The 11473-nt window shown below is 41.8% G+C and overlaps 1 protein-coding gene across 1 annotated transcript in view; it reads right to left on the bottom strand.

Moving 5' to 3' along the window:
- Nucleotides 1-11066, bottom strand: part of LOC123983081 (NACHT, LRR and PYD domains-containing protein 12-like) — a gene marked incomplete at its 3' end in the record, with an annotated part of 55553 nt that extends 44487 nt beyond the window's left edge. The window contains exons 1-2 of the mRNA XM_046069244.1: nucleotides 10813-11066; nucleotides 8920-9069 (exon numbers count right to left, since the gene is read on the bottom strand). Of these exons, the coding sequence (XP_045925200.1) occupies nucleotides 8920-9069; nucleotides 10813-11066 (404 nt within the window). The remainder of the gene's footprint in view (nucleotides 1-8919; nucleotides 9070-10812) is intronic.
- Between the last annotated feature and the right edge of the window lie 407 nt (nucleotides 11067-11473).

Below are 11473 nucleotides of genomic sequence, written 5' to 3'. Positions count from 1 at the left end.
CCCCCCCCCCCCCCCCCCCCCCCCCTTTCTCTTTATTATAATAAATTATAATCTCCTGGAGATATTGTTATGTAAATCTATGTGTCATCTACATAATAATGGTAACATATTTTCATGTTTTCAAGAGAAGATGATTGTACACTTAACGCCAATGATTTTATTACCAACATTTCCACCACACTTGGTCCTCGCTCTGAGAAAGTTTAGTGTTCGGTCATCTTCTTTACAGTAAGTTAACTGCTGTAATGAAGTATCACACACAGTTATTTGCTATCTTTATGGGCCTTTAATCCTTGATAAATTACTGAAAAGTAACTAAAAACTATAGATGTTGGATAAAAAGTTTAAAAGTAGCATAAATTAATGTACTCAAGAGCATCAAAATTGTACTAAAGTGTACTTGGGGACTTTCCACCAGTGGAAATAAAGAAACCAAAGTTGGTGGTTTGGTCATCATCATTAGTGGTTATATAAAGATAGAATTTCAACCTGACATTAAAACAAAACTATAAATCACTTCTTCATTTTAACTTGTGTGCTGAGTTTGATTTTCATTAAATTTTTTGCCAAATCAAACAAATCAGAAAGAAAGCGTTCACATCAGCACTTCAATGTTCATCTGCTGGCAGAAAGCCAGGGTCACACATAAAACTGTAACTTATTGATGGTGCAGGAAACTTGATGAACATGTTTTTACTTCCAAAACTTTAGATTTAAAACTTTATGCATGATCACTGCACATGTGGAGTAAATACACTGTATGTGTCACAATGATTTCAAAACAAGGCGTCTGCAGCATAAAGAAAATAAATAAAAAATATCTTCCATTGCAGAGTAAAGCCTTCAGTTCACTAAGTGCAAGGTGCCATTTAATGATTAAGTGAAGGAGTGCATCATGTTGAGTCGTTATCAAGTTGTTGATCATTATCTCGTGATTATTATTACTTAGCATGTTGTTTCCCCTCAAGTAGAACATCAAGCTACACAAGTGAAAAATAGGAACTGAAGTTTTTTGTATTGAATCCAGACTTTGTTGAGGTTTTATCATCTTCTGTTTGTTACAAGCAAATCTGTTATATATGAGAAAAGACTGGTATTGGTGGTAATAAACTGCACTTCAGAGAGGTAACTTATCAACTTCCACTGTTTAGTAATAGGTGGAAATAAACTGCAACACTCCAATGTCCCACAGGGTGGAGACAAAACTGAAAAATCAAATAAAATGTGTTAATCTGCAGTTATGTTGTGATAAACAGAACTAATCAGCAGAGGCACTTTGGGTCCAGAACATCTGAATGTAATAAAGTCCAGGTCCAAGTGGAGGAGGTGGCTGAGTGTGGAGCAGAAGGAGTGAAGGAGTTTCAGTGTGTTTGCAGAGACAGAACAGCAGCACCGTTGTGATTCCTCTGTCAGTCACTGCTGGATGAAGCTCTCCTCTCCACTCTATCTCCCAGTAACATCACTCAGTTAGAGACTCTCCACACACAAGCTGATGTTGCTGCTTCAACCTCTCTGGATCATCAGGAAACAGCTGATACTCTCTCAACACCACCACCTTTCTCATCACTCACAGTGACAGAGATCACTTCCAGCTGATGAGAGAAGAAGACAGACAGCAGAAGTCATAAATCAGTGTTCAGAGACTCCCTTCATCAGCAGAGCTGTGACAAAGATGAACTGATCAAAAGTTTAGTGTTGAAATGAGAGAACAAACACTTTAAGATCAGATTTGATGGTACGACAGTTTGATGAATGAGGACCACTGTTACTATACTATATATCTTATGACGCTGTCAGCTGGAATCCAGCTTTATTTCCTGTAGACATGAACACACCAACAGTCGTCTTCACGTCAACTCAAACACAAGGTCACTACAAGCTTCTGGCTGATCTGATTGGCTGACTCTCTCTGTCTGTCTGTCCAATCCTGAAGCCTGTCACCAGGGCTGGACTAGGTGCGTCTCATTTTATGATAATGTTTCACATTATATTATTATCATTGACCTTAACTAAATAATCATCATTATGGCATGACACACCTCCCTGCTCCCTTCCTACAGGTCCCTGGTAAGCTACTGTGTTTAGTTCAGTACTGCTGAAACCAGCATGGACTGACTCCAAACCTCTACTGACCTCAGAGTCTCCAGTCTAAAATATGGACTCTCCACAAGATCAGACAGCAGCTTCACTCCTGAATCCTGCAGCTTGTTGTCACTCAGCTCCAGTTCTCTCAGATGGGAGGGGCTGGATTTCAGAGCTGAGGCCAGAGAAGCACAGCTGATCTCTGACAAACTGCAGTTACACACACGCAGGGAAAAAAGATACAACTCAAACAACTCAAAACTATGACAGACTAAACACAGAAAAACATGAACACAAAACCAATCTTCACAATTCTCTAATGAAAGCCGTTTAGGAAACTCTAAAAACACAAACTGCTATTACTTTTATTAATAATTAGGAGGTTTAAAAGTTAGTATTAGTCCTCTTATATCAAATTACAGCTTCTCTATGTGACTGAACACTGTCACAGATCTCACCAATGATTTCTTGTTTAAAGTAGTGTTACTTTCGTCAGACGAAATCAATAACTTTTTTTCCCTGACTACAACGATATGCTGACGAGACAGCGATAATTAAACAATGACAGTGACTATCTTAACATTCAGTACTGTTGACGAAAAATGACAACACTAAAATGTAATACATAAAATAAAAACGTTTAATAAAATCTCTCTTTCTTTTTGTCAGTACAAAATCAGAGACAAAATATTACTATTATTACTTATTATAATCTGAGCTTCGTGGGGGTCTTATATACTAACGTTACCAGCGGAGAGAATAAATAAATAAATAATAAGGAGAGAGAGAGAGAAATCATTGCTTATTACGTGATTGAACATTTTCCTCTCTCACACACACACAAACGCACAAACACACCCTTTATCGTAGGTATAATATTAAATTGTTATTATTTTACCACTGCTGGCCGCAAGCACACAGTAGCAAGCATATTATTATATGTAGCACTGTACTTATTGGAGGATGCATCAAAAAGCCAATAATACTAAACAACAAAGCAGCAGTCAATACATAGTCTAATCCAGTAGGTTACAATACAACTGAGTTGAACATGTCATGGCCTCAAACTGTGTGCACAATAGTGGCTCATGGTGGAGAAGTGCAGCCGGCCATCATGTCAGTTATGCGGTGCGCAGTGTAGTTCATTAGGAAAGTAGGCCTATGTTAATTTAAGTCTGTTTATCTTTTTAATGTAAGTAATAGTAGGTACTAATTACAATGAAAAATACATTATTTGTGATTCAGTATATTGGTTGTTGATAAATGAATTAGCGAACCCCACAGATGCATGATTTTACTGCTTTCATGGGAGCTCAGACCCTCCTTATGGGAGCTGAACTCCCACTGGCTCCCACGCAACTCAAACCCTTATTACAGGCCATATTTTCTCTCTCTAAATTTTCACTTGAACAGGGTTCTTCTTGTGCTTTGCATGCTGGCCGACCACGCGACGCCTGGTGTGTGAGGAAAACGTTACTGTACTGTGGAGGATGCGAACTCTGGTGATGAACACAACATGCTGGGGAGAAAGAGGCGCTTATATATTTGGTCCTATTTCAAATACAGTGAGGCGGACAAAGAAAGAGAGTGCCTAATTGTATTGGACGGCAAGCAATGTGGTTATAAGATTTTTGGAAAAAACACTAAGAACTTGAAGCATCATCAGTTGTCTTACTTTGTGTCTGAGGGTCCAGGTTCCTTACTGAATTTTGGAGGAAAGTTTTTGGACCGGTCACTCTTCATAGACAGACAGCTGGAGACTGCAGACTCTGCTCTGTCCTCCTCTTCCTCCACACAAACACTCATCTTCTGGACTTCAGTCAGTCTGAGAGGTAAAAACAACAGTAAAACAAGTTTGTTCAAGAGTCACAAACAAGACTGAGACCAAGCTGGTCATCAAATAAAGTTTTAAATATATGACCAAAAAAGTCCAGAATAAACTTTTCTTTCTTAGACAACTCAAGAAATTCAAACCACAATTAAAGCTGCCAGCATAGTTGTACGGGCCTTTTCACCCCAAGGTGCATCATAGTTGCCACAGTGCTGCCAACGCAGCCCTAAATTGTCAGCCCTTTGGTTGCTGCACACAGGACTTAATTCCTGTGGTGCAGATGTGGCGCTTGTGAGCACCCGGTAATATATCCCGGTATGTCATACCGAATCCGGCCCGCCACGTCATTTTATGTGGCCTGCGAAAGCTTAAAAAATTCATGATTGTCTTAAAATAAAAATCTATGCTGCCATAAACTACATCTCCCACAATGCATGTCGATTTTGTGACCCGTGAAGTGACGGCATCCCGCCACTAGATTGCGTTGTTTCCACACACACTACAGTAGTGGAGATGAGAAATGTATACAAATCCCTAAATGTCCAAGACGAGAAAAACTGATAAAGAAGGAGGGCAATTTCATGAATGGTGGGAAAGTGAATATATGTTTGTGCTTCAAGGCTAGGCCTATGTCTTTTGTGTTATGAGGCAGTATCAGTGATGAAGGATCAATGTTAGTTAAGCCGTGCAGACTACACGACTTTCAGCGTCGAGCGATGGCCGTGCCGTTCACACTGCACAACTTGCCGTCTTGTGACGGGAGTCTTGAAGTCGTTGTGGCATTCACACTACGTGACTGATCGGTGACAGGGGGTCAAACACTACAGCTGACAGCGGCTGTGTCTCCGGACACTGGTCTCCAAACCACGTTTGGTCAAGAAATGTCAAACGGGAAATGAGGCGAACCTACAGACGAAACAGCTGTTGTTTGTTATTATAAAGATAGCAATTATAAAGACAAAGAATCTGGGTGAAAGGATGGATTATCACACGCAGGTAGCAGGGACTGTCTGAGCTACAGAGAGTTGGAGGTAAGTTAAAAGTGTTTTGCGGTGAAAAAGTAGCTGCCTGTTCTGCCAGCAGCCTGCTCTCATTGGCTGGATATGGATGTCGAGTCGGCCGATATTTGGCATGCGAGATATCTGGCAGACATCGGTGATGTGTCAGAAATATGTCGGGGAGCCGTTTTGATGCGTTGTTGAGTAGTTCACACATAACGACTGGCGACCGCAGATCAACCGCTGATTTACTCCTGATCAAAGCCCGACGGTCGCTGAGCTCTCAAAACGGCAAATCGGGCTAAAAATTGTATAGTGTGAACTAGGCTTTAGGCTTCAGTAGCCTATATGTCTGCATTTTTCCAGGTATTCAAACTGTCTCTCATTAATTGGATGTACCCAGAGGAAAAAACTTTTTCTCAGAATAGTATTTTCTTTAACTCTTGAGAAAACACTAAGATCTCAATAGTATATCTTTTTGAGATCACTCCAATCTGAATTGCTGCTCCCAAAACCCCTTAGGAGAAAAGGATGAGATGAAGTGAGATTGAGGTTTTGAGACTTGGGTAAGAGAAATGGATACTGAATTGAGATTACAACAGGAGATTGGAAGTCACAGATGAGATCTCATTATTGTATCTTTTTGAGATCACTCCAATCTGAATTGTTGCTCCTAAAACCCCTTAGGAGAAAAGGATGAGATGAAGAGAGACTGAGGTATTGAGACTTAGGTAAGACAAATGGATACTGAATTGAGATTACAATAGGATAAATGAAAGTAAAAGATGAGATCTCATCATTGTATCTTTTTGAGTTCATTAACATCTTGCTTATTGCTCCTAAAAAGCAGTCAGGAGCTCTGGGGAGATGTTCATGAGCTTGATTGTATTACAATACTGTCTGTATTTGGAGAACCGTGCTGGAGGCCCTGAGCTGGATTTGAACCCCACTCCTGTTGTTCAAAGGGCAACAACACTGCCGCTGCACTAACTAAAATAAAAAAGTGGAAGACTTATTATCTTTAAATAGAGTACAATTTTCCTTTACTTAAAAGAGGAGAAATACCATATCCACATTTAAAGTCCTCAAAATTCTACTCAAGTAAAAGGTATACAAGTATTCCATAGTGAATGTACTTAAGTATCAAAAGTAAAAGTGCTTATTCTGTATGACAGATACATGTTGTATCTCAGTTCTTGCGTGTATTCGGTCCCTATTAAATAAATCTTTAAACGTCATGTCAAAGTATTGGGTGTTCCAGGTATGCTGGCTGTGACTACCTTAACCAATTGGAAAGCATGACAGTTGAAAGTGCATTATTTTCAATGTCAAAATTTAGTTTATTTTTCTCAGTAACTTGTAACAGATAATTAACAATAAATACAATTAGGATTTGAAATTAAGGGGAGTAAAAGTACAAACCTCCATAAAAAGAAAATACTCAACCTCAATATTTGACGTAAGTAAAGTACTTGAGTAAAATAGCCCCTAAGTGCGATCACTAAGACAAAACTGAGAAATATCTTGGAGCTTATTTTCTGATCCACACTCTGGAGACTGAAATTTATTTTAAGTTTTATTAACTTATTTAAGATACTGAGATCTCATCTTTTGATCAGGGTAAGACAGAGATGAGTTTTTACTCCTGAGGCCAATATGAGAAAACTGAGACATATTTGAGAAGAATCATGAGATCGTCTCATGTTCCCCGAAAAGGGTAACAAGACACTGCGTCGGTGACAACACTATGGGAACGCCTCTGGGCGTGGCAGGGCTAAACTATGAATGAAACTACTCCAATCCTATTGGTGTTACTAGAACGGTAGTGTATGACGGCATAAACGGAGGGGTATATAAGCAGGCCGGCACACAAACGGAACGGATTTCCCCTCGGGGAGAATCCCTTGAATTTTAACCACCACTGCAGGGCTCCCATGAGACCCAACACCCTTTGAAAGTGTTTCACAGTGATGGTGCGGCCTAGCTTCACTCTGGTCACCGAGGACAAAATGGACCCGACGCGTGCAGGCGACAGGTGGGCCCGCATCGTTGTCGAGTGCCACACCACCCCTAGGAACGTAGTCCGTTGGGCGGGCGTCAGCACGCTCTTCTTCGCGTTGAGCCGCAGCCCCAAACGCTGAAGGTGGGCGAGGACGACATCTCGATGCTGAACTGATAACTGCCGAGACTGAGCTAAGATGAGCCAGTCGTCAATGTTTAATATGCGGATGCCCTGGAGCCTCAGCGGGGCCAGAGCTGGGAGGTTGAGCCACAGATGGCGCTCCGTAGCCACCAATGCTGCCATGGAGCAGCCAATGCTTGGTAACAAGGAGGGTTAAGTCTGTAAGCTCAGTCAGGTCCTCCTCAGAGGGACCACCCCCTAGGTCATAGTCTTGAGAAGATCGGCCTGGTACGCCTGCAAGATGGCCATAGTGTGCAGGCTTGCACCAGCTCGACCCGCTGCCATGTAGGCCTTGCCCACCAAAGCGGATGTTTCGTCCGACACAGGTTGGTGGGGAGCGCCGACATCTGAAGGAACGAAGCAAGGGTGGGAGAAAGATAGCTCGCGAGGGCTTCCTCCCCCCAAGGCATCGTTCCGTAGAAACGGACTCCCGAACGGGGAAGAGAGGAGGCGGAGTCAGCAGATGAGGAACGGGAAAAAGCCTCGGCAGTCCCGATGCCCTCGGAGATGGCCATGACCGAAGCCGCCGCACCGCCTCAGCGACTGCCGGGTGCGAGCCATGGGGAGAGCACATCCAGCCGTCTTCGGAAAAAAGAGCCGCACAGGACCTCAGCACCCTAAGGGGCAGGGCCTCGCAATGTCTGCAAGCAGCCCCCTCGAGAGCTGCCTGGGCATGCGGCATCCCCAGAAGGAAACACACAGGGCATGAGTGTCCCCAGCCGTAATGTAGCGTGGGCATGGAAAGACACACTGCCTGAACTGCTCACCAGCCATCTCCTCTGCTTCTCCTTCCAGGTAACTAGATCTTCTTGTGGTAGCTTTCTTCTGAGTAGTCTCAAACATGCCAGAGTGCCTGCTGAATAGAAAGAAAGCTAATGTGTCCGGTGTGCCGGTGTGCTTATATACGCCTCCAGTTACGCCGTCACACGCTACCGTTCTAGCAACGCCAATAGGATTGGAGTTTCATTCATGATTTCAGCCCTGCCACGCTCAGAGGCATTCCCATAGTGTCGTCACTGACGCAGTTTGAGTTCCCTCGAAGGGGAACTCTTGTGACTGTGTGAGGAGCAAGGCTTAGAGTTGAGTTTTGAGTCGACCTCAGTCGTCTGACTGATCCACCAATAGGCGATACGTTCACCCCTTGAGACACAGCCCCTCCTCATTTCAATAATGAGGAAGTAATGCATAGAGAAATGTAAAAAGAGCAGACAGAAATATATTCCCATTGTGGAAATAAATAGGGTAGAAATGCAAAAGAAGAATAAAACAAACAAAAACATTAAAACACACACTTAAATAAATACATTTAAAAAATAAGTAATTAATAAATAAAGTAGTAGATTAGTAGTAGTAGATTATAATGTACAATAAATAAACAAGGTAATTATTACACATTTATGTCTCATTGTATAATTTAATTACTGCCTACATTTATTTATCTACTTTATTTTTTGCGCATTTAATCGGATGCTTATTTATTTATTTAGCAGTTATTTATTTCTGTATTTATTTCCCTTTATGTCAGAATTGGTCCTCCATACTGGGACCCTACAATAGACTAGAAAAACCTGCGCTTAATGCAATATATTCCTTAATATGCATTTTTCCTTCCCTGATGAGGAATACTGTGAATTATTATTCATTGTGTGATTTGATATGTTGACATCTGTCTAGATAGCATATCACACAATCAAGAGCGAGGTGGACTGTATTTTAAAGTAGACGTGATACAAAAACTTTCTTTCATTATAAAGCCTAATGTTACTTTACAATTGGCAAAAGGCAAAACATTACCAGCAAAGAGTGAATGAGTTCAGTTCTCTTACTTTGTGTCTAAGGGTCCAGGTTCATTACTGAACTTTGGAGGAAAGTTTTTTGACTGGTCACTCTTCATAGACAGACAACTGGATACTGGAGACTCTGCTCTGTCCTCCTCTTCCTCCACACAAACTCTCATCTTCTGGACTTCAGTCGTTCTGAGAGGTAAAACAGTGACACTGACTGTGAGCTCAGAGCACAAGAATCAAGATGAACAAGTTTGTTCAAGAATCACAAACAAGACAGAGAAGAGGAAGTAACACACACACACACACACACACACACGCTCAAGCACACACATACAGTATACGGTTTAATAAAAGCAGTCAGAACTCCACCTGCTCACTTTTCTTGTTTTCTTGGTTACTGCAAGTTTAATGCATATTAAACATGCAGTAGAGACAGTAAAATAATAAAAATGTTGTATTAACACTCACCCTGCCTCAGACTTCAGTTTTCCTCCTTCTGCTCTGTCGACTCAGAATGGAGTCTGAACTAACTGAACACTTTCAGCTTCAGGTTCCCTCCCAGTTCTCACCTGGATCACCTGGTCAGTGTTGCTCCTCCCCTCTCAATTTGAAGGCACACCACAACTATCTCCTGCTCAATATACAGTACTTAAAAACCCATCACGCACAGCACCCTCCGTGACACTGAAACTTATTTTCACATAACAGATTCATTGGGATTGATTGTGACAATAAACGTGTTACCATTACACAGAGAGAAGCATCTGAGTTTCTGTCAAATACCCAGTAAACCTGACCATCCTTAATAAACCCAAAACATTTCATTTCACAACACTTGCTGCTGAAATTAATGTATTTTCAGAATATTTAAAGACTCTTCTGAGCATAAAGATGAAAAATTATTGAATCAATTATTACAATTTTTATCTTATATATATATTTATTTAATTATCTGTTGCTCCATAAAAGTATTTAAAAATATTTTCCCCAGCTGCATAAGTTCATAACTTAATAATCCAATCCAAGATTGTAGATACTCACTCAGGACAATATCAACTTTAAAAACCAACAAGTACATTGTAGTTTTAGAACAATAACTCCTTCTCAGATTGTTAAAATCTCCTAGTTTCCAGAGACAGTACTGAGGACATGACCTCAGGGAAGCATCAGAGTTAGTGGAGCATACATTTAGGGAGTCAATCCTGGCTGCACCTCAATGATCTATTATTCCCTCTCTGTTTGTTTGTCCTTTGTGTTATTACTCTGAGAAATCTCTGAGAATTTGAGAATGGCATTTGTTTACTATTACATATAACGGGCAACTGGACTTGGTTGAAGTCCAGTTGCCCTTCATTTTAACCCTCGTTGGATAACTATGACCTGGATGACTGAGAATCTTCATAGACATTACATATAACATTTAATAGACTATTAGACAAAATAACAATTGACAGACTAATCAATAATGACAATCATTGTTAATTGCAGATTTTATATGACAAGAAACTTTAATCACTTTCGTCAAATTATCAGTACTTTTAATTTGATACTCAAGCACATTTTAACATGAAACATTAAGTAGTGAAAATTCAAAGGCAGAACTTTTACCTGTAATCAAGTGTTTCTCATTGTGTGGTTAATATTTTTACTTAAAGGTGCAGTAGAATGCTCATTTTACATGTTTACTTGTATTTAGGGTTTCTACTAGAAAATGTTCAAATACTTTATATCATATTTCTCATACTGTCTCCCCGGGTGTGGTAGCCCGCTCTGGACCCGGGGGTCTCTGGCCTCGGGCCTCTGGCTTTTGCTCGTGTCTGGGGCGGATGGCGTGTCCCTGGACATGGGATCCACTGTCTCCTCCACCCTCCACCCCTGACCGTCTTCCGTAAGGGTGGGGCTCCCGCTGCTTCCCCCTGCCGGCTTTCTCACAATTGGGGCGTGCGGTAGTCCCGGGGGCGCATGGCCGGTGTTGGGGTGGGTTTTGGACCTCTTCCCTGGGGGGAGCTGGGCCCCCATCCAGGATCAGGACCGGCCTCAGGTTCATGGAGCTCGCTGGCTATGCCTGCACTCAGGGGGATGGTCTCTAGCTGGGCTGGGGGACTGTCGGCCCTGGTTCTCCTGCATTCTCTCGGGTGGCGGGGAGCTCTGCTGTTCTCCCTTGGGGCGGGGCATAACTGGGACATGTGGTCTCGAGTACTTTGGCCGGGGTGCCCTGGCTACTGGGGTTTTTACTAACAACTACATTCTGTAACAGGCTTATGCACACACACATATACACACATACGAACACACACACACTCACAGACACATTCACCCGCATACACAGAGAAACTTCCCCAAGCACAGAAGAGGGGCGGAACTTTATTCACTGGTTTTACCGAAACTGGATCCAATTTGATCATAAATCATCAGAGGGAAAACCAGAAAATATTTACCTTTCCTTCATAACCATAAAAACACTTTCCATAAGACGCACTGCACTGCACAACCTACAGCTCTATGAGTTCTTATGACTGCTAACTCTGGTGGGCTGGACTACGTAACTTTGGGGGCGTAAACATCCTAGACGTTACGTAAAACATCTAGAGCT

Source organism: Micropterus dolomieu, linkage group LG01, assembly GCF_021292245.1.
Source record: "Micropterus dolomieu isolate WLL.071019.BEF.003 ecotype Adirondacks linkage group LG01, ASM2129224v1, whole genome shotgun sequence".
Classification (NCBI taxonomy): domain Eukaryota; kingdom Metazoa; phylum Chordata; class Actinopteri; order Centrarchiformes; family Centrarchidae; genus Micropterus; species Micropterus dolomieu.
Note: the sequence above shows the minus strand (reverse complement) of the source record. Positions and strands in the feature narration are given on the sequence as shown.